Here is a 23,935-nt window from a genome sequence, read left to right as displayed (position 1 = left end):
CAACATTAACTAGTGTGCATTTTTTTACAGTATTGTTTTTTCTGATAAAATATCAGATGCAAAGGTGTGAAATGTAGAATGAAGCATAAATATGTGTGGAATAGTGTGGGGTATTAAAGAATGAATAGACTGGATAATCAGGCTTAGGAATATAGTCTAATGTCAACCCACAATCAAATCAACCATTAATCAGTTGTCAGAAAATTAGCTGCTTAAACCACCTATTAAAGAAACTTTTCCACACTGTTCTGGAGAGATGAAAGTAATGAGCGTGTGCTGCACATATTCTTCTGAGTTTCTTCACTTCATCCTATTCCAGGTTGTGCAAGAGCTGGAGCCTGTTCCAGGCAGGGTACACCCTGGCCGGGACGCCAGTCCATCACAGGGCATGTGATCATCACGGTTCCGCCCGCCGCCCGGTCCTTCCCGCACACCTAAGGCGCGAATGCGGGTCTCCGGCGTAACGCAACAGGGCACCAACCGCGTGAGCTAAAGGAGACCTCCGTCAGCCCAGCCAGCTGAGGTCCCTGTTACACGCAGTGAGGGCGCTGACGTCACCGCACTAGCTCCGCTACAGTGACACACGGACACAGGGACACAGACTCACACTCCAGGACCACTTTTTTTCAGAAGCCGAGTAAGCTACCACTATGTCTTTGGACTGTGGGAGGAAACCAGGGTACCCAAAGGAAAACCATGCAAACTTGGGGAGAACATGCAAACTCAAGATAGCACCCCAGTCTTGAATTGAACCCAGGACACCAGCAATAAGTGGCAGCATACTGCCCATTAGTTTACCAGTTTCTCCACATTCTTTAGTTAAATAAATAATTTTCTATTTAAATATCTCATAATAATAATTGCTTGCATTTTACATATTTTTTCATCGAAAGGGGCCCTAGAGCACTTTACATATAGGAGATCCACTTCGTCCACTAGTGAACTGTAGGCTCCCTACGGGCGACACCTTTTCTGTACCTGCAGTGTTACTACACATGGGGAGATTGAATGGGCAGCTGAATAAAGGTACACCGTTATGTAGGCCAAATTATTCAAGCGTGATTTATCCCGAACACTGTAGTTAATAACTCCACTTTCAGGAAAAGCGCCATGAGATCGTTTATGACCCAGTGAGCACTATTGTTTTAACTTCTCATTTGAAAGATGGGAATGGAAATTTCTTGACTGCACAAACAAATCATGAGACACAAGACCTAAAGTCGCGTTGAAGAGGAAATGTACACATCTTCGGCACGTAAGGTATTTAAGGTGCCTTACGCGGTCAAGTCCTGACGCTCCAGTATAGTCCTGCTTTCGCCTAGCTTTCCCACTACATTTCCCACAACGCTAAGGGGCCTGTGCTTCCGCAGCTTTCACACGGTGCTGCTCTGCTCTGGCTTTTAACTCGCAGTTGTAGATGCGTTAACGCGAAGAGACAGTCTGTTCGAGAATTTGTGGTTCCAGGTTTCAGAACATTAAATGGGAACTGAGAGATTGTAACTGTCGTTCACTGAAGTGCTGAGATGCCGTCGGATACAGACCCGCCACGAAGGAGGAGATACACTCACGAGACTTTCGGTGAGAGATTTTATGTTTTATTTTGTGTTACATATACCTTTTTTTTTACTTATTTGTGTGCTTTAAATTTGCCAGGTGTGTGTTGTCGCTGTATCATTACTAGGGTGAGGATACCTGGGGATTGCTGGAGTTACACCTGCAGAGTTGCACCGTTGTCTTTCAAGCTTAATGAGAGGGTGTCGTTATTCATTATGATATTGTCTACTACTACTGTTTTCTACTGCTAAATTGGTTTGGAGAACACGAGTTTAAGCTGTTTCATAAGGAAGTTAGTTGGATCTATCCCGGGTTAGATTGCATGTCCGTGGAGTAATCCTGGGTAAACACACCCCGTTTGGAAATCAGGGTTTATCCGAACTTCGTCTGGTATACTCTTATCCCCTTGTCTGTAATTTATTATTAACGCTCTAATTCAATTAGTAGGCAAGAGTGTTAGTCGTGTTTTTAAATCTCTGTTCCTCATTTATTAACTTTAATGTATCCGACAGTTTATTTGGTATACCTAATACAGTGTCCCTATTTATTTGTTAATCTTAGCATTCTTATAGGTTCTATTTCTTGTTGGGTTTTTGTCGTGTCTGTTAACCCCTGCTGTAGCCTGTAGTTGGCTCAGAATGATTTTTCATATTTGTATAAGAGAAAACGGCGTTTTATCTAGCTAATGTTGGATTGCAAAGGCAAAAATAAAAGTGAGTGTTTTAAAAGAAGGAGAATCTGTTAATCACGCTTCCCACCTTGTTAATATTTGTGGAGTGAGCGGTTTTGTCTTCACTATTGAACCACACACATACAGTATTCAGCGATTTGACTGTGCAGAGCGCAGTCTCGGTTATAAGAAAACGCTCACCTGTCCCGGCTGGACTGACAAGTTTTCTCACCTGACCGGATCCTGGTGAAGTGCAATGTGTACATCTGGGGAAAAAAATGTATTTAAATAAAAAAGATGGAAAAGGCTTTATTGGACAACTCATTTGAAAGTACAGAACAAATTAAAGTGATTCCAATGGGGTAGAAACTAAGTATTGACCTGTTTTTTCACATTGTCATAGGATGTGTTTTTGTGTATAGCTTAGGTTACAAATATTAGCATCATTTGTTTTACTTAAAATTTGAAAGTTTTTGAGCCTTTAATATGCAACCTCTTTTTTGATGTGGGTATGTGGATGATTTCACTTCTCATCTGTGTATGTGCCCTGTTATGATGTTGGATCTTCAGTCACATGAAGTCTTAGGTTAACTGGGCAGGAGACAGTCCTGAAAAATGCTGACGTCATTTTATTTGAAGAAAGGCTAGTTCTTGTTTTTGATTTTTTTTTTACGCAATCATGGCATGCAACCGTGGCAAATGTTGTAATACAAAGAATAAATTCGTAAGGCAAATAGACATGGCACTGTTGAGGAAAAAATAATGAGCCTGTGAAATATCTTAACAAGCACAAAAACACTGACCCAAGGAGTGTTTTTATTTCACAGATGTGATGGGAACAGTATTTACTCTTAGTGGATATAGAATTGTGCTTTCCTTTCACACACTAAATTTGATATTAGACAGTCTCTGTTCTGCTGTCAGCACTGTTGAGGTCTTTGGACTCTACTTATAACCAGGGTTGTAGAAATTAAGGAAACTTGCATAAGTAAATTGATTTTAATACAATAATAACTCCACTATTTTATTTGCATTTGCTGTTTTTCTATAAAATATCATATTAGATTCACACCTTAAATATCATATAAGGTGAATTAGACAAAATGATCTGAAGGAGTGAATTTGCACAGTGAAATGAAATTAAATTAAGTGATAAATTAGTACTTTTATCACTTAATTGCCATGGCACAGCTCTGAAATTATCTTCATTTTAACACTTCCTAGCAAGACCTTATAACGGGTTAGGTGCTGGCTTAGTGTGTTAGCAAGGAAAGTAACAAAAAACAGGAGTCCTGTGAGCTCTTGAAGCTACTGCACACTTTCACTTGTTAAAATAGTCAGAATTTGAGGAAGATCAAAAGCAGTCTTTTTTAGAAAGCAGAAGGAGAAGGATACGTCTCCAGGCCATGCTGTTAAGGAAGTTTGAATTGGTAGATATTCAATAAGGATTCTTTTAGGCAGCAGTAGCTGACCAATAACTCTTGTATGTTTTGAGATGTCGGCAATACTTTTTCTCTCAGGTGTGGAAAAGCTCCTAGCAGCACATTTTTGTGGAGTTTCACAATTATTTTTGTGTTTAGGCAATGTCATGAATTACCAAGTTTATTTGTACTCTAGTTTACTATTTGCTTGGACAATTCAGTTCTTGAAACATTCAAGAAGTACTCAGGAAAGGTGAAGCAGTCCTTGCCTTTGAGAAACTGTATTAAAACACATCCAAACACGCGTAAGATGCCATGGGTGTGCAATGTTACACCGTGTACTCAAATCTAAATGAAAGGGCAAGAGGAAACTAGAAGTTAAATTAGCTCAAACCTCTTACAGAAAGTGTTTTAAAGCTTTGATTTACAGATTTAATAGTATGATTGGATTCACGGTAAAAACCTCAACATATTTCAGAACACTTGAGCAGAAATAATGACCTTAGGTGCACCAGACTGTCAGCAATAACCTAGCAAGATTTCTCTGTCTGGTGAGTGCAAATTGTGCCCCAGTGTTGTTAAACACCTATTCAATGTTTAGTGGAAATATAGTAATCTTCTAGGAGAAGGATTGTAAGATGTGACCTAAGGAGACATTTAGTGCACTTTATTTTACTCTTCACGAGATTAAGACTTATCTGGATTTCATAACATTTCATACAGTAATACCAGAGACATATCTTTGACTGTATTAAGTGTTCTGCATTGAATACTAGATGATCCCTCAGCTGGTGCTTGACACAGTTCTGAATGTGCTGTACGACAGTGACATGTCAGAGCAACACGGAATATACAGTACAGCATGATCTGTGGTCGATTGGACTTTGCCAGTGGTCACTGTCCCCTTTCAGTTGTGTGTTGTTTCTAAAGCATGAGCGACACTAATGCAAATGTGTGGTAAAGCTCTTACAAAACTCAAAAAAGATCAGCTGATAGGCTCAGTGTCAAGAGAAGAATCAACTGTTCCATAACTACCCACTAGGATGTGCTCAGAGCAGTGTACTTGATTAGCTTGCCCCCACAGATCATGAGGGTTTTGCGGAACAGCACAATAATGCTGATGATCCGATCTGCATTTCCAAGCAGAACACATGAGCACTGTGCTAGAACTAAGACTGGACACTGGAACCAATCTCTAGAGCTGCAACGGACAGTGATGGTCTGTAAACTACACAGCTCTGCTGTTTATGTTCATGCCTTTGTCTTAAATTGCATTTATTTTTAATATAATTATTATTTTAAAATATAATAATAAGACAGCATAAATGTAATTTCCTTCGTTTTCATAACATTACAATGTTTTGTTAGGTGACAGTCCTGTTTTTAGTATCTGGTGTTCTAGTTTTCTCTGAGAAATGGCAGGAGAACAAGTTTTGGTGGGACAATGCATCAAGCTCTTTTATCCCAGGAGAACCTTGCAGATTTAATTACATGCTCTAGTTCAATTTCACAGTTTAAACTGAGGCTTGTGATGGGTATGCCTGGTCTGTTAGTCATGCATTTACATATAGTGCGCAAGAGGACAGAACTGCATGTTTTAGGTTTCCTTTCCTTCATGGAAAAATCAGTTTTGCTTGATGTTCAGTGGGGTTGAGGATGTATGTGTAGTTTGGTCTTTATGCTGTTTAATTAATTAAAGCTAGAAGACCTAAAAACAGACCAACACTGTCTCTTGGACCACAATTGCAGTGCTATTCCCGACAACATCACGGGGCTCCACGTTCCTAATAGGGAAGGAGACAGTTTGATACACTGGCACTAAGCGTTTCCGTATTTAAGATATCCAGACGTTAAAAAGCAACATGTAACTTCTGGGAACTTAATTACTAAATAAACTGATTTGTTTCATCAACATTTTCATTGTAGTTGCAAATGACTTTTCTACTTATTTTTTATTTTTCGCTTCTTCAGCACACCGTTTACTTTTTTTAATCAAGAGTATTTTTCGATTATTGCTGAAAAAGTATTCTGAGGTCGTGGCTACACAATCCTGAAATTGCGCTGTGAGTGGAGCGTGCTTTGTAGGACTATGCTGCTTGCCGCTACTGAAATGAAGAGCGAGATAACGTGTATTTTAAACGTCATTTGCGGTTCCGATACAGGAGTTTGAAGCATATCTCTGCTGAGAGATTCCGGCCGTTTACGTGACCCCGTGACTACAGGCCCTTCTCACAGCAGGCGGTGTACTTGCAGAGTTTCCCCGGGACCTGGAGCACCGAGCCGAGGTGCAGCACCGCCGGGGCTCTCTGTGTGACCGGCAGTGCTTGTCCAGCCAGCACCCCGACCTGACGGACACGTACTCGCCCACCGGCTCGCACCAGTTCGGCCCCTTTACTCCCAGATTCATGGCCGGCCAGGGAGGTGGGTGGCACTTTCAGGTCCCCGTTTCTTTTGCTTTTCCAAAAGAGCCAATTTCCAATCCTGTGTTTAGCTCAGTCAAGTCAATGGGAAGTCTTTTTAGTTCAACTTAACATTCATGTCATCAACGATACACTTTCAGCTCTCGAAGTGCTTTTTCAGTGTTTCTACTGTGTGAACATGCTGCATATAGTGGATTTACCTCATGGCTGAGGTGTCAGACCATTACCTGTTTTTAAAGCCTGACTGACAAGTACAGGATTACAAACCCGTGACTGGTTTCTTCCAGTGCACAAAAATACACTACTGCTGATGGAAAAACAAATGGTTCTTCATGGATAAAGGAGCCGGCAGAATCTGGTTTGTTTCCAGTCAGACCAGATTTGTCTTAAATATCCAAGCAGCTTTACATAACATGATATTGTAACGCAACGGGGGCTCAGGCGGGCGCCCTTGCCGCATTAGGTCGGCCCCCCACCGTCCCGCGTCACTCTGCAGCGACCCAGCCCGGTGAGCCAAAGAGAGATCTCTCTACAGCCCAGTAGCTGTAGTCCTGCTATCACAGGGAAGGGCGGTGACGTCACCTGCTCTGGTACGCCGGCTCTTACACAGTGCCTGTCGGCCGTTAGCGTTACAATATATATGCATGAAAGAAAGTATTCCATTGATGCAGGGTACATCCCATTAGACTTAAAAGAAACCAAAATAAAATAATTTGACTGTCCTCGGTTCCATTAACCAGAGTCCTGTTGTTTTCTTGTCAGGAGGCACTTCTTTACCCAAAGAATTGAAGGAGTGTGGAATAGCAATCCAGTTATGTTATGGACTCCAGTGGTTTGGATTCTTTCAAAAAACGTTTCGATGAGTTAGCTATTAGCAACCCAGTGAACTAGAGGGGCTGAATTGTTTCTTTGTAAACCTTCTAATGTTCCCATGAAATTGTCTTCCCTTGTTTTTGTTTTCCCCTGCAGTACAATCTTCCATTCCTTCCAGATGTTTGCACCAGTCTGGAGATATACAAGGGTGTGATCGCTGTTCTACCAAGACCACCCTCACTGCAGAGAATGAAGTGGAAGCTCACAGGCTAGCCAACAACTACAGGGTGCATTGATCGGCGTGAACTATGAGTGTGATGCAACAAACCTATTTCTTTACAAACATTTCTTTCGGATTGACTGTGAGGTTTTCTGACTGCTAGTCATGATTTCAGACCTCTTGGTATAACCACAAAGTTTTAACTTTTATTTTCAAAACAGGTCTTTTGAAGAGATTTTATTTAAAAAGAAGTACTAGAACTGGTTCCATTTAAAAGTCCAAATTGTATGCACACTATTCCTGAAATGAATGGTGAACAGTGCTAAAGACAAGGCATTCCTTAAAAAGAGTGAGGAGAGCTATGCAAAATATCTTTTTCAGAAAGTTGAAGATGGATAAATATATGGTTTGCGTAATAATACAAGCAAACTGCAAAGTTTGATAGAATTCCATTGCAAATCTTGGTGACACTCTCATGAATATGCAGGATTTCTTGCTTTTCATATAAAAGTATCAACCTTGTTTTTCACCTTTGGGTGCCCATCTTCCTTCTTTCTCATCACTGCACATGACACACTGCCCCAGTTCACTGCCAGAATTCAACAGTCCAGTTAGTTATGGATGTCATCTCTGGGGGTTTGTGGCTGGTCAGTAGATGGCAGATCTCTTCACCCTTTCTTGGCATGTGTGACCTTAGTGAGCCGCCGGAAACTTCTGGCATTTGTGTTTGGAAGGGATCCTGATGCATGTTCTTTTTTAAGACTTGGCTGATGGGTCCCAGTTTTGATGGAGAGGGAAAGTGCACAGAATGACTGCAAAATGACTTTTTTTGTAAGAAATGTATTTCATACATTATTTTTGATATGACACCCGAAGAAGGCTCCACAGCCGAAACGTTGGGTTTCCTTTCTTCTCTTTTCAGCATGGAATAAACCTTTACTTGTTCCTTGTTAAGATCACTTTATTGGCCATATACAATTTCTTGTATTAGAAATTCGTCATTTTGCATACCCCAGCTTGCTCTCCATGAGACACATAGACAGGGAGGAGAAGCTTGGGGTCAGAGCGCAGGGTCAGCCATTTATACGGCGCCCCTGGAGCAGCTGGGGTTAAGGGCCTTGCTCAGGGGCCCAACGAAGTAGGATTTCTTCGCCAGCCGTGGGATTCGAACCGGCAACCTTCCAGCCACAGGTGCAGATCCTTAGCCACCGCACCTGATATAATATCTCAAATATTTTGATATATTTTTAAATTTCAATGCATAAAGAAATTCATAGCCCTCAAACTGAATGTGTTTCAGCAGCACCTCTGTGGTTGTGTTGAAAATGTACAGTACGCATGTCTGTTTGTTTGTTAGTTTGGCTTCAAGAAATGGAAAAGTCATGTGACAGAGAGGCCCTGGGAGGACAGGTCGGAGATTGTGAAAGAACTGTACTCGGAGCTCAACATCATTAGGAGCCCCACGAGTAAGTAAAGCTCAGGTCCTTTTAAAATCCAGTATTTGCTCGAAGTATGGAAATTGGTTGGGACGGCTGTAGTGCTTGTAGAGAGGGCTCTACAAAATTCACTGCTGAATTTAACAAGACTAACTGGCATCTCTATCCAAAAGTCTCATATTGTTGATCAAGGCATTTATGTGAAATTTCTGAGGATTACAGTACATCGTAAAGGCTGATGCAACTGGAAATTTAATGGCTGTTGTGTTGAAAGCTAGTCAGACTAGTCTAGTTCACAGTTTAATCTCAAAGGCTTCTCTCCTTCTTTAGCTTGTGAACTATTCATATACAGTATGTGCAGTGTCCTTAGGGTTTAAGGATTTCTGATTTTTGAAAAGCAATTTGAGCAAATTATTAATTTCTAATGTTGCATTTACAGTGCCTTGCGAAAGTATTCGGCCCCCTTGAACTTTTCAACCTTTTGCCACATTTCAGGCTTCAAACATAAAGATATAATTTTTTTATTTTATGTGAAGAATCACCAACAAGTGGGACACAATTGTGAAGTGGAACGAAATCTATTGGATTTTTGAAACTTTTTTAACTAATAAAAAAATGAAAAGTGGGGCGTGCAAAATTATTCGGCCCCTTTACTTTCGGTGCAGCAAACTCACTCCAGAAGTTCAGCGAGGATCTCTGAATGATCCAATGTTGTCCTAAATGACTGATGGTGATAAATAGAATCCACCTGTGTGTAATCAAGTCTCTGTATAAATGCACCTGCTCTGTGATAGTCTCAAGGTTCTGTTGAAAGCGCAGAGAGCATCATGAAGACCAAGGAACACACCAGGCAGGTCCGTAATACTGTTGTGGAGAAGTTTAAAGCCGGATTTGGATACAAAAAGATTTCCCAAGCTTCAAACATCCCAAGGAGCACTGTGCAAGCGATCATCTTGAAATGGAAGGAGTATCAGACCACTGCAAATCTACCAAGACCTGGCCGTCCCTCTAAACTTTCAGCTCAGACAAGGAGAAGACTGATCAGAGATGCAGCCAAGAGGCCCATGATCACTCTGGATGAACTGCAGAGAACTACAGCTGAGGTGGGAGAGTCTGTCCATAGGACAACAATCAGTCTTACACTGCACAAATCTGGCCTTTATGGAAGAGTGGCAAGAAGAAAGCCATTTCTCAAAGATATCCATAAAAAGTCTCGTCTAAAGTTTGCCACAAGCCACCTGGGAGACACCCCAAACATGTGGAAGAAGGTGCTCTGGTCAGATGAAACCAAAATCGAACTTTTTGGCCACAATGCAAAACGATATGTTTGGCGTAAAAGCAACACAGCTCATCACCCTCAACACACCATCCCCACTGTCAAACATGGTGGTGGCAGCATCATGGTTTGGGCCTGCTTTTCTTCAGCAGGGACAGGGAAGATGGTTAAAATTGAGGGGAAGATGGATGCAGCCAAATACAGGACCATTCTGGATGAAAACCTGTTGGAGTCTGCAAAAGACCTGAAACTGGGACGGAGATTTATCTTCCAACAAGACAATGATCCCAAACATACAGCAAAATCTACAAAGGAATGGTTCACAAATAAACGTATCCAGGTGTTTGAATGGCCAAGTCAAAGTCCAGACCTGAATCCAATCGAGAATCTGTGGAAAGAGCTGAAAACTGCTGTTCACAAACGCTCTCCATCCAACCTCACTGAGCTCGAGCTGTTTTCCAAGGAAGAATGGGCAAGAATTTCAGTCTCTCGATGTGCAAAACTGATAGAGACATACCTCAAGCGACTTGCAGCTGTAATCGCAGCAAAAGGTGGCTCTACAAAGTATTAACGCAAGGGGGCCGAATAATTTTGCACGCCCCACTTTTCATTTTTTTATTAGTTAAAAAAGTTTCAAAAATCCAATAGATTTCGTTCCACTTCACAATTGTGTCCCACTTGTTGGTGATTCTTCACATAAAATAAAAAATTTATATCTTTATGTTTGAAGCCTGAAATGTGGCAAAAGGTTGAAAAGTTCAAGGGGGCCGAATACTTTCGCAAGGCACTGTATAGATTATACAATAACTGTACATTTCATTTTTGCAGGTTCTTTGGTGACATGTGGAAATGTTACTTATGTCATTTTGTTCGGTTGGTGGATATCTTTGGCTTATGCATTTATTAGCATTCTAATGTTTCTCACAGTAATTGGAGCACAATATGGTAGGTACTTTCTTGTATATTTATTTTTCGCTTAACATCCGTCTTGATGTTAAATTTGTTTTGGAAAGTTTAAGTTTGAACTGTTCCTCTTTCTTGTTTCAGGAAAGCTTTGTTGGAAATTAGCTTGTTTTTTTCTGTGGCCATTTGGGAAGTCCATACAAAAGGTAGTTTTTTTTTTGGTGTTGAGTGTAACCCCCTTATTTCTTTTTCTTCCAGCATCACCCTGTATCTCACTGTTTGTAATTTCTCCTCTGATATCTCAATCCTGATGAGAGCTCTTTATATACTTTGAAAAAGAAGAACATCCTTTTCTTTGTTCTGACATACAGTATCACATGCTTCATAGCACTACAGCTTACCTCTACTGCATTGTCGCTGTGGTCATACAGTATACAACAAGAGGTCTGGTCTGGCTAAATACAGTTTGGGGAAAAAATAATAGGTCTGTGCTGCATGCATTATAAAGGAACCTATTATCAAAGTTTAGTGTGTTATGTTGTTTAAGAATATTTTTGTATATGTAGTTATAAATTAAGTAAATAAGGTTACCATCGTGGGCAGGTGCTTTTCTCCTCTGCATAAAGATAGTGTTGTCTAATAAGTGTGGAGGTGTGAAACCATCTTAGATGCAATGTCCATCCCTCAAGATGACTCTGATGCTCAAATGTTGTCTTTCATGCTTTTCACTTTTTACATGAAATTAACCTATATGTGCTCCAGAATTCTGTATTTCTATATTGCCTTCTGTTTCATTCTCCTCTTGGAATTCAGCAAATCTGTTATTTATTATTATTTTTTATGATTAGTTATTTCTGTTCTTTGCTTGCCCAAGCATAAGAGAGGTTACAAACAAGAGGTGGGCATTCAGCCCATCAGGCCTGTTCGATAATTGATCCACAAGTTTCCTATTGAAAGAATTCATGATATCGGCTGGGCAGGCTGTTCCATACTCCCACAACCCTTTCAGTAAAGAAGTGCCTCCTGTTCTTGTTTGTAAATGCACTTCTACATGGTTTGTATTGCACGGTTCATTCTTAAGAAAAGCCCGGGGTTTGACAGTGCCTTCAAGGACTTTGATTATTTGGATCAGGAGAGATGAAGACTTGTGTGCATCAGCATGTCCCTGACTCCTGTGTCATGTGGTCAACCTGTGCAGCACAGAAGTGTTCAGAATCAAAGGCGATGTGTCCAGCAGCAGAGAGCTTTATATGGCTAGCCAAATCCCCAAACTCTTGCTCATGCACCGGTTGAGTCAGTTGTGTGCCACTCTTTGGAAGCATCTCAATTTCCCTGGATTCACAACAATAATCTGCAAGTTCCAGAGCACTTTGAATGAAATATGTGGAGTCCCCCAAAGGTTAGCTAAAGCTGTAGCACCAGATGAAAGGTTTAGATGATTAGTTATGTATGTACTGTATATATTTTTTTTACTTGGTATGTCCTTAAATATTGATGCAGTATCTTTGATGGTAGTATACTGGTGTCAATCCTGGGAGCATGAATCTAGAAAACCCTGCCTTGAGGACTGATCATTTATGAGTCTTTTTATTGCTTGTCTTGAACCTCTGCAGTTCAACAACCCGTTCAGGAAGTGCTGTATCCGGTTTCCTGAATGCGAAGCCATCCCAGAGGTGGACGAAGTAAAGGAAACTTCCCCCCTTATGCAGTCCAAGCGGCATGTTCCAGTCTGTTCACGGAGCCCAGGGCCCAGTGAGCCACGGTACTGGGTAAGCCTGGCCCGAGTCCTTGTGGTAGATTCTCTCTGAACGCTGCTGAGTTCAGTGCTTCCCTGGCCAGCTGAATTCTACTGACAAGGCCTTCAGTATTGTCTGGCCAAGCAATACTTGTCCCAGTAATACCTTCCCCTCTGCTGCTATCATTGCCATGTAGTGAAAATCAGAACTGGGCCAAGTTCAAGGAAGAAGAAGAATATCCACAGGTGTTACCAGCAGCAGCCCCTGAAGCTAAGCAGGGTTGAGCCTGGTCAGTACCTGGATGGGAGATCTCCTGGGAAAGCTATGGTTGCTGCTGGAAGTGGTGTTAGTGGGGCCAGCGGTCTGTGTGGGTCCTAATGCCCCAGTATAGTGATGGGGACACTATACTATAAAAATAAAAAAGACACCGTCCTTCGGATGAGATGTTAATCTGAGGTCCTGACTCTCTGTGGTCATTAAAAATCCCAGGGCATTTCTCGAAAAGAGTAGGGGTGTAACCCAGTCATCCTGGCCAATTTCCCATTGGTCCTTACCAATCATGGCCTCCTAATAATCCCCATCTATGAATTGGCTTCTTCATTGTTCTCCTTCCCACTGATAGCTGATGTGTGGTGAGCGTGCTGGCGCACTATGGCTGCCATTGCATCATCCAGGTGGATGCTGCATATTGGTGGTGGTGGAGGGGAGTCCCCATTACCTGTAAAGCCCTTTGAGTGGAGTGTCCAGAAAAGCGCTATATAAGTGAAAGGAATTATTATTGTTGTTGTTACCAAATGGTTAACATTTCAGTGTCATGCATATTTACTACATTGTATAGCCTTTCGCAATCATTTCAATGAATTTTGCCAAAATGTGCAAACGTTAATAAAACAAACCATTTTTTAAAAGACAATCTGATGCAAATTATGTTTTCCTAGACACTGCATTAGAGGCTCAAGCATTAACTACAGGGGTTTATCTTTACGCAATGTGTTCTTTAGCAGCGTGTGAAGTGATTTTCCGCTGTGAGTGGAGTTGTCAGCTTGTTAACTCCGTGACTTGCTGTTCTTGACGGCAGTGTTGTGTGAGAACATACGTCTGGCTGCTGCTGGGATACCCCTTCCTCTTCCTGATCCATGCATTGGCCTCTTTCCTCTCCTGGATTCTGGTCTTCACCATTCCGGTGTCCAAGATGAACGCCAGGACCATCAGGACCATTCTGCTTATGCCCCCGGAACAGGTTTCCATCCGAAACCTTAAAAGGGTAACAACCGGCATCATTGGTATTATTTTAACCAGGAGTGAGACTGGATCTTGACTCTAGGGCACTAGAGGATTTTTAAGTCTTGTGTAAAATGCTGGTAGATATACTGCTTCTGTACATTTGAATCCAGAGCAGCAACAAGTTGTCAGATGACTCTTGTTGTACTGCAGCTTGAGAATAGGAGACACTTACTGAACTGGTTAATCCTCTTTAACTTTTTATCACTCTTTATTTGAATTGCTTTTGCAAGTTATTTTGAAGGACAATATCTCTTCAGCCCAGCTTCTTCTCCTCTCTGGCTTGGTCATTGTGTTTGTTCATGATTCAGATGGTGCCCATGTTTTGTGACTTTAGTCCCTCTTTGGCAGAGGTCTGTCACAAGTATGTCTGATAATGGTTTGAAAGGAAAGACAATGTACAATTTGCTTTGTGTGTGAAAAGAGTTGACCCTTACTACTGCAGAAGAGTTTTGTGGTTTCTTTGACATTCATGTAACGTTTTAAGAACAAAATGCTATCCTAAAATAGGCATTACTGCATAGGGACTCATGAGTCGTGATGTCCACTTTTCATGACGTTTAAGGATACTTTATATCTGTGCTGTAAAAAAGATTCCTAAAACTAAACTTTTTTTTTCTTTCTCACCACAGACAGATGTGAGTTCTGAGTCTGAGGTGATCCTGTGCATTTATCGTGCTTTTAACTTGTATTACTATAAGTATACAGTAGATGGGATTAATGTGTTTGCTGTCAGTATCCTTTGCAAACTCCCTGTAAGAGGATCTTGAGATTTTGCCAGAGTGTGCCAACAGACCACATAAACTAGAAGACTTAGGACTGTTTGTTTTTCCAAATGAACTATTACTTGCACATGGGGAAGTGAAATAAGATATGATACTGCAGCCCTGTCAGTAATACTGATGTATTGACACATTGGCCTTTGAATAAAGTTTTCTGAGCAACATTGTAGTTTTCTACAGCACAAGATCATCTATCATGCAGGTACGACCAATACAATATGGATTCTAGCTACATTATTGTGTATCCGTTTCATATCTTAATGTAGTTGTATTCTGGTTTTGCAGTGGGGGCATGTCCTGTTTTTTCTTGCCTTAACCCTGAATAATACAGATCTTTTGCCTCTTGTCATCATCACGCTTGGGATTGGCTATGGGGACAGGGATAACCAGTATGCCAGCTCTCCGGTGAAGTTTACCATGGCCCTGGTCTCCATCGTCCCACTGTCCTATTTCATTGGCATGGCCATCGCCAGGTGACGCCCCGCTGCCTGTCTCTGTGTGTGGAAAGGGCAGGAGGGCACTCAGATTAGGAGAACTCGAAAGTGAAGCTTTGTTTCTCGGCCCTAAATGATGTGAAACTTTCTTGTGGGTGGTGTTAAGTATTGTAAGCATACCATAGCTGTGTTTTTTGTCCAGTTGAATTAGGTTAATGAAATTCAGGACATTGGTTAAATAACTTTAAAGGTTTTTACTTGCTGCAGAGTCCCACTCTTAAGTGTTGCCTGTATTGATGGACAGATGCCTTTCTTTGAAAGCACTCATTAAGTTTTGAGGAGTGAGTTTAGGGTTCAGAGTGAGTCCTGGCAAAGGGAATTATTTTCCCAGAACTAAAGGTGCAACTTCGGCCCTTGTTCCTTTTGAAATGCTTATTTTTACAAAAAATGTAGAAATAACTAAAGGTTTACCGTTTTATGATGCCATCTGTGAGTTAGTTAATTCTCCCTCTGGGTAGGAGGTGTAGTGGGGAGTCATTTATTTATGCCGAAGTACTTGCTCTCCTAGTATACAAGATGCGCAGAAGCAGTATCGGTACACGACAGAGACTGCTCAGCAGATGTGTCTTTTGCCTGGAATTCAAGTGGCAAGACCGCTTTCAGTACAGAGCAGTGATTTCAGTTGTGTGGACTGCCTTATCTTTTTACTTCATCAGTATTTCAGCACAGAGTAGCTTTGCAGTGGGTGCAGTGGTGAACGCCACCTTCGGCTCCGTCATCGAGCTCACCTTCTACATCACGGCCCTGATTCATGGCTACCAGGAGCAGAACAAGTGCTATGAGGAGATTGTGAAATCTGCGCTGACCGGGACACTACTTGGCTGCATTCTCTTCGTGCCTGTAAGTCTGGTCTTTGTTGACTCATCCTTCAGTGGTGCGTTTACATACCGTTCCTTGTTGAGGAATAACTACGAAACACACCTATGCAAGAACAGTCTTGTATGCAAATACAAGGTGCAAATGTTAAAACTGAAGGAACAGGTCAAGATTTATTCCTTGCTGAAAGGAAAAGGAACAGAACGTTTTGACTGTGGAGCCTTCTTCGGGTGTGAGGGAGAGAGGGAAACGAGCAGAGAAATAACATCAGGGAGAACAAAAGACAGTAGTTAAGAAGAGCTGGGTAGCAGGGGAGAAAGTTACAGACACTCAGGGGGGACAGCAGAGGAGTGAAGCCAATACCTGCAAATAAGTAGAGAGGATTTCAAAAGAGACGAGTCTGTCATTGCGAGAAGGGGGAAGGTGTGATCCTAGTTTGAGGATAATTTTGGTAATCAAAATAACAAAAATTGTCAACATTTAAAATTGAAGGCATATATTAACTTAAACATGTGCCCATTTCCTTGTATGCATCCTAGCCTGAGTGCATGAGCTACATGCTTTATTCTCAGCTAAGATTTCGCAGTGTTTAATCTCTGGGATGCACTGGCTGTCTGATGGTGGAAAACGTGATGTAACAAATGTGAAGGGTGTGTGTATTGTATGTGTGTATATATACTGTAGCTTCTGGATTGCTGGATCTTTTGATTAGAAAAAAAAGATACCCTTCCTGTTTAACTTTCAGAAAATCAGTCTTTGGGAGTCGTTCAATGAGTTATCGGCTCGATTTAAATCCTTGCTAATGGGATCTGTAAAATCCCCGTGTTAACACATGTCTTTCTCCAGGGAATCTGCATGATCATTGGGGGCTTCAAGCACCAGGAGCAAAGGTTTAACAGTCGCTCTGCAGGGGTCAGCTCAGCTCTGCTTTTCATATCAGTTGGAGGTGAGAGACTTGCTTTTTCAGTCATTACAGCACAGTGTCCCAGTACCAAGCATTACTATAGCGGCCGTACTGCTGTGTGCCTAGTAGTGTTAATCATAGGCATGCTTATATTTAGTCGGCTGTCTCTCTGCTGCAACTTAATTGCCCTGGACCCTAAAACAGCCTGGGAATCAACATGGAATCAAATTCTGCAATTTCCATGGCGACTTGGGTACTGCTGTGCCAAGTGTGTCTTCATTCAGGCTTGTACATCATAAGATGCTCACTACCTACCTTGCCCTGAACACCAACACTCTCTTACGGCACTGGGAACAACAGCAGGATCAGGAAACCTGCACCCCCCTCTAACAGTAATTTAAGGGTTACTCCACACTGTCGCCCTTGTGTTGACTTCTGTCTGTTTTTGTTTTGCTCCACAGGGGTGTTTGCTCCCACACTCTTTTCCAAAGCCTATGGGAACCTCATCTGTCAGGACTGCACCAACTCGTCAGACAATGGTACTGGTCCGTTTGTCTGCATGGACTGCCATTACGACCTGGTACGATTCTGCAGTCTTCTGCTCCTCTCATATAGGACTGAGCTTTGTAGAAACGCAATTCAGAGTTAGCCAGGAATGAAGACGGATGCTTACAGTTTACAAACATAACATGATGGTTTTACAGTGTCATTTTACTGAATAGCACAAGACAAAGTGGAATATTGATAAAGAGTAATCTTAGAACTCATAATAATGTAATTAAGCTGAAATATACAGTCTACTTTATTATAGTTATAGTAAAGGTAATATTTTAACCCCATAATTTCCTGTTTTGCTTTATATGTTAACTTTCATATACAGTTGATCAATTTCTTTTTCATACATTACACATTCAGAGCCTCATTAAATTAAATATATTCAGTGCTGGTTCTATCCCCACATTTGCCTGCCTTTGTCTTTACAGAGTGAAAATAATTATTCACTGTTTCACAGTCATATTGAGTGAGTACTGATCTTATTAAATATTTACTGATTTATGCCTGACTGTCAATGCTGGTGAGAATTCTGGAATCATTAAATAAATGGAAGACTAGGTCTTCTATTTCATTTTGGACCTTTATCCCAATGTGCACCATAATTACACTGGTGAACAGATTTATCCATTACTTGCATTATGGCACTCCGTAGTATGTCTGGCATTTAGTGCTATTTTTCTATTGCTTGGTCTTATTCATATAGTGTAGAAGTGGTGCCTGTAGATAGGTCTATTCTCACCTTCATGTGCCACTGTGCTCCTTTAAACTGGCTTCTACATCATATGAATTAATCATCTCTGAATTAACATTAATGTAGCCACAGGGATCAGCATCAAACACTGTGACAACCTACTGCAATATCAGCTGCAGAAAGGTAGACTGGACAGGCTTTTCTCTCCTTTCTAAACTAAAAATAAATTAGAATTTGATTGCAATAAACACATGCCCAATATAGAATAGAAATGGATCAGTAGATATTAATATTGAATCAATCACTTGGTGGAATGAACTATCCTTAATGTTCCCAAAGTTGATCTAGTTTAATCAAAGTCATTTTTGTTATTTACATCTTGCACTGCAAGGTCTGAGCTGCGAATGTGACCCTGACCAAAGATTTTATAGCTACGCTCTCCTCTCTCGCCTGTGTCTCAGGCCCTTGGTTTACACAGTGTCTGTCCTGCTCCCTGCTGCCTACCTCATCGGCCTTCTCTTCACCCTGAAGACCCACTCCCATATCTACGACATCCACATCAGCGAGTGTCAAGGTCAGTAGCAGCCTCCTCCAGGCTGGCGAGAGGTTGGTTTGTGAGGTGTAAAGATGATAAGCCAACGTTTTGACACTTAAAACTGATTCACAGTCTGAAATAATTACATGCACTCTAAAAAGCCCAGCAAGTAACAAGTAGAGGACACCTGCACTCTTCACAGTCAAAATGGTAAAAAGTACAAAAAAATGTAGAATTAAACTGTTTGTCTCTTTGCTGATGGAACTCTCCTCTCCAACCTTGTTCTAAATGTTTTCACCATTTTTAACTGTTTTACTCAATGTTGTGTGAGACCTTTTTTTACTGTTGGATCTACTCGATAAAATCTCATCAAATCGCATTTGTGATACTTGTTATGCGTGGTATATGTTTGTGATTTTCTGGGTTACAGCTCAACTTAACCATTTCCTTCCGCCTGTGGAATGGAAAGTGTACTGCAGATGTGCTAGAATAGACGAGGGAACATTGCATGTGCTTTCCTATTGAAATTGCAGCTCCTGTGCCTGTTCTAGGTTAGCAAACAGAGGAGTGCAGCATGAACTGTAACAAGCGGCCAAAACGCTTTGTTCTCATCTCGGCATGCCCTCCTCGGTTTTGCTGTAAGGATGTGGTATTTGGTCCCATAAGTCCTGCCTGTGTTGCAGTCCCCGGTCACCACCACAGTGCTGTAGTTCACTGGTCCAGGTGGAGGGCCCTGGTCATCCTAATCGTGGCCACTCTGCTGATGTCCGTGTGCGCAGATCTGACCACAGAGCACATCGAGCCCATCCTCTCCCACTCCAAAGTGTCTCAGGTAGGCCAGGGGTGCCACTCCGACACCCGCAGTGTCATAGTGCCTGTCCTCTTGTCTGACCTGCATCACAAACTCCTCTTTTGAAAAGCAGTTGTCTGTTTTTCAGGCAAGAGGTAACATGATTTACTGTCGACAGACAATAGATGACCTTTATTGCTTTACTGATGTTTTTTAAACACTTATGTTATTCTGTGAAAACATTTTTTTAAAGTACTGTCCATTCTATAGCACAGGGAATCTGATTTGACATTCTATTATATACTATAATATACATGATATTATATACTGTATAGTTATGAAACAAAAAAGTGAAAAAAAAAACTTGGGTACTTCTTTTTTGTTTCTTACAAAGTGCAGGTTCTCCATGTATTCCAGGTTAAAATGCAATATTCCAAAACTTGGATTTTGAACAAATAGTCCAAATCGCTGATAAATGTGATATGTATTTCTTGATATATGAACAAAACATTGCACATGGTTTCAGTATCATTTGTGGACTCCTTATTTAATCATGACCTTTCTGTTTCTCTTTGCATTGTAGTATTTTATTGGTGTCACTGTGCTGGCCTTGATACCCGAGCTTCCAGAGCTTGTCAATGGAATTCAGTTTGCGCTTCAGAACAATATTAGCCTGAGGTAGGCTCAACTAGTATTATGGGGGGGAAGCAGTTTCCTGTTATTATAGCAACTAACACTGACTATTCTTTACATGTGTGCAAACCTTAACTGTGGGTGGCCTAAAGCATATCTTGTAAGTGACTTGGATTGAACCCATCGCAAAAAGGTGGATTTGCATTCCTTCTGAGAGGTTTAACATGTGACTAATCACCTGATCTGGTGTCTGACTTTCACTGTAACTGGGGTTCAAGGCATCGACATCACATACCGGCATTCATAATCGAACAAGTCTCATTTTTGACAAGAAGATCTTTCTTCTTGGCAGATGAAGCCTGCAGAGCACAGAAATAAGAGACCCATTAAAATAGTTTCCAAGCCACATCCAGGGCATTTAGATGAGTGGTTTCCAAACTGGAGTCTTGTAAATAATGAACTATATTGATAGATTGATCCAGTATACCTGTATATTAATTTTAGTGTATACCAGCAGAATTGTATTCCAGCTGTTTCTTGAAAATACTCAGGCAAAGTAGAATTTGGGAACAGTGTAAATGCATGTTGTTGAAGCTGCTACCCTGGCCTTCTTCAAGAAACATCTGGATGAAGTTCTTAGATAATTTAGCTAACTACTATAATGTGCTAAAAGGGATGAATGGTCTCCTCTTGTTTCTAATCTTTCTTAGAAAAAAATACTTTACCCTGCATTAAAACCCATATCTTCAGTCTAGGAATCTTGTTCTCTTTATTGTCTATAAAACCTTCTACAGTATGTACTAATCCTGTGAAATGTGAAAGTATGTGATAATTCACTACAGATTTGGAGAAATCCACCTTCTGACGCAAAAGTAATAGATCATTAGCCCTTGTGTACAGTATATCCACAACACGGTGAAGAAAACACATGAGCCAGGAATTCTTCATGGGTGAATCTGTTGTGATTCCTTCATTAATATGTTTTTTTTTTCCCAGCTTTGAGGTTGGAAGCAGCATAGCAGTTCAAGTCTGTATGCTTCAGATCCCAATACTAATCCTCTTTAATGTTTTTTATGTAAGTGATCCACAACCTTTATTCTGCATTTTCCTTCTAAGTAAAAGTACTCAGACATTTCTTGGAAGTATAGTTTGTTTGTTGTTTTAAAATATATGATAAAAATGTACCTCCTTTTGTGGCTTAGAAAAGAGTTTTATTTAAATAAATTGCTCCTGGATTCTTCCAAACAGCTGTGGAATATAGAGATAAAGCAAAAGCAGCTCTGCTCTACCACTGCCACAAAGAGCTTTCAAGTTCTTACTCATTGTGCTCTCACAAGCTCCTTTGGTTAAATCTTCTTCTTTCTGATTTTTGCTCTGTACAGTTAATTGCATTTTTTTACAGCAGAATTCTGTTTCCATTTCTGCTGTTTCCACAGGATGTTGGATTTGTTCTCATATTCAGCGATCTGCACCTTTGGGCCAGTATTTTCAGTGTGATTTTGGTGAACTACATCTTTATGGATGGAAAGTGTGACTATTTCCAGGGTAAGCTGTCATCCTTGGTGTGCTGAGCTTGACTTTTCATTTTTTATTTTTTGTTTTACAGTGAGGCTGTCCGTCAAAATGTAAAATGGTTTAAAGGTCTGGGCCTTTCCAAAACAGAGCCCTCTAGTGGTTAAAAAAAGATACTGATAACCACTCCTGCAGTACAGATGGTCTTGTATCAGTCCCTCTTCTTAGTATCAAAACAATTCTGCAATATTTTAAACAGGTTTAAATATGCTATGCAAGCTATTGTTTGCAGTTTAAAAGTGACAAAATAATTGAATGGAAGATTGTGACGAAGGATTAGTTCCTTTACAGACACTTGTCTTGGTGATTATTATGTACTGTAGGACATTTTATTTTATATAAGGCCAGTGCTTTTCCCCCACACTTCAAAGCCTAATTTAAAAAAATCCCAATCACATTTCACATTTAAACCTGCGTCACAATGAAGTATACCAGGATTCTTGATTGTATTATTATTACCAGATTTGATATCCGGCATGAAAACCTTTTATCTGATGTTGATTTGACCTCAGTACCTCCATTTTGCTGTTCGCTGTTAATGCACAGCGTGGAGGTTGATCTTCATTGCGTGTGAGTGTTTGAGCAGACGGAAGCCACACAGTCACAGGGCTTCAGTGTGACCTGGGCGGTCCTGCTCGCGGCTGACAGAGCTCTCTCCCCACAGGGACTGCACTGGTGGTGGTGTACTTCATCCTGCTGGCCTTGTACTTCTTTGCTCCTTCCCCTGCTGGCTGCTGAAGATCCTCTGAGAACACTGAACAGAGCCCATCAGCGTGGAGCGGTGTCACCTGATGGAACGGCTTTCAAAACGTCATAAAGCTGAGCCCGGCATTTTTTTGGATGAAAGGATTTTTTTATGCATCTTAATTTGTCAAAGTGTGTATATAGATTTTGACTGGCATAACTTTTTATTATGCCTTTGTCTAGGATAACTTGTCAGCTGTATGTGGCTTAGTGTTTAATAGGAAGGACCGAGAGCTGGATACTAACTTCCAGCCTTGCTAGATTCACTGAAATTTTTCACCAACACTTTTTTTTTTACACTAATTGACCACATAGCAGCTTTGGGCTGAATTAGTGTTTAGATATGTCAAAAAAATGTCTACAATGAACAGGCACAATTAATAAAAGTGATTTTTGTAAATGTGCTTTTATTTAATAGGACAGTTTGAATTTGCAGGGGCTTAGAAACATGTGCCTCATCTTGTCTGCTTCAATGCACAATAGTGCACTGAACTGCTCCTGCATGATTTCATTCAGAATTGGAATGAAGTGGATTGGAAATGGCCAAGAGTAGCTGTGTTGTACACAATATGTAAAAAGTACCAGTCCTTGCATCTTACCCATGAGGTTATCACTAACATAGTGATCAAAGAATTACATCTATAATTACAGAAAAGGATCCTGCACTGTCGGTTTCAACCCCATGAGTGGGGAACTACTTCTAGATTTTAGATGGTGTTTTGAAAGCAGTGTCTCCTGTTTTCAGTCCTGAATTCACTTCAACTTCTCTTCTAGCTATGTGCTTGGGTCCACGTGTTGCTGTTAAGCATGAAGAAGTTCCCTGAATTGGTGTTGGTCTGGTTTACGTTTTCTCTCACTGATCTACCTCCTGGGATGGGTCTAAAGTTAGTCTGAACACCAATCACTGCAGAGGACAGGGGAACACCTGCAATGGAGAGTCACATTCACACCAGAGGGCGTGACAGTAGCAACTGTGCTGGTAGTTTTCTACCTAGGGAAGACTGCACACTCTTTAGCAGAGAGCAGGCACTTCTTTTGACACCTTGTGCTGTGTTCTAGACGCCAGTGAGGTGAGGCTTGGCTCCCATGTGCGCTAACTGGGAGCGGGATACTTCAAGCGGTAGCACAGACATTGACGGAGTGCTGCCAAGGCTGGGTTAATGTCTGTCCTCGGGTTCCTCTGTGCAGGACGCCAGTGAGCGGGTGGTGGTAGTATTGATTGCTATACCACTACCCCATTTGACAATGCTCTCTGCTCATGCACATCTTGGAGGAGGGGGTGTATGATACTCACCCCATGCAGGTATCAGAGTTGCAGTGAGGATTGAGTATTGCAGATTCCCCCATGAAACAAAACCTGATCCAAGTGTAAAGATACAGGTGGTGGGGTAGGGGGTTGCCCAGGACTATCGTGTTAAATATCTGGCAAAGAGCTCAAAGATGCATGTAAGTTATGGAGTAAAGTTTACAAACCCATTACAGGTTCATTCGTAGGTTGTCTTAAGCACAGCAGCTGTATCACCTTACAGGTCAGAACTGGCAACCTACAGAAGCTAAGCAGCTGTAAACTGGAAGAGGTGTTAGTGGACCAATAGTGGGGTGCTCACCCTGCAGTCTGTGTGGGTCCTATTGCCCCAGTATAGAGACAGGGACACTAATGTGTAAAAAAAAAAAAGCACTGTCCTGTAA

At 41.2% G+C, this 23,935-nt stretch overlaps 1 protein-coding gene across 1 annotated transcript; it reads left to right on the top strand.

Moving 5' to 3' along the window:
* The first annotated feature begins 1,296 nt into the window (after positions 1 to 1,296).
* On the top strand, positions 1,297 to 22,646 carry cax1 (cation/H+ exchanger protein 1). Its single transcript, XM_088644938.1, has 20 exons — positions 1,297 to 1,578; positions 5,899 to 6,066; positions 7,035 to 7,165; positions 8,456 to 8,564; positions 10,639 to 10,755; positions 10,858 to 10,919; positions 12,327 to 12,482; positions 13,528 to 13,713; positions 14,363 to 14,465; positions 14,844 to 14,985; positions 15,663 to 15,846; positions 16,669 to 16,768; positions 17,188 to 17,306; positions 17,710 to 17,747; positions 18,434 to 18,546; positions 19,191 to 19,339; positions 19,881 to 19,975; positions 20,927 to 21,005; positions 21,367 to 21,475; positions 22,167 to 22,646. The coding sequence occupies exons 1-20, from the start codon at positions 1,524 to 1,526 to the stop codon at positions 22,238 to 22,240; spliced, it is 2,289 nt and encodes a 762-aa protein (XP_088501064.1). The 5' UTR covers positions 1,297 to 1,523; the 3' UTR covers positions 22,241 to 22,646.
* Positions 22,647 to 23,935: the final 1,289 nt, after the last annotated feature.

Source organism: Lepisosteus platostomus, chromosome 9, assembly GCF_059453375.1.
Source record: "Lepisosteus platostomus isolate fLepPlt1 chromosome 9, fLepPlt1.hap1, whole genome shotgun sequence".
NCBI classification, from domain to species: domain Eukaryota; kingdom Metazoa; phylum Chordata; class Actinopteri; order Semionotiformes; family Lepisosteidae; genus Lepisosteus; species Lepisosteus platostomus.
Note: the sequence above shows the minus strand (reverse complement) of the source record. Positions and strands in the feature narration are given on the sequence as shown.

What these genes read in the sequence shown, in the direction of transcription:
- cax1 (XM_088644938.1), top strand. Translation starts at nt 1,524, where the DNA reads ATGCCGTCGGATACAGACCCGCCACGAAGGAGGAGATACACTCACGAG. An exon ending in GGCTAGCCAACAACTACAGG is followed by an intron (nt 7,166 to 8,455) that starts GTGCATTGATCG and finishes TTTGTTTGTTAG; the next exon opens with TTTGGCTTCAAGAAATGGAA. An exon ending in GCTTTTCATATCAGTTGGAG is followed by an intron (nt 16,769 to 17,187) that starts GTGAGAGACTTG and finishes TTTGCTCCACAG; the next exon opens with GGGTGTTTGCTCCCACACTC.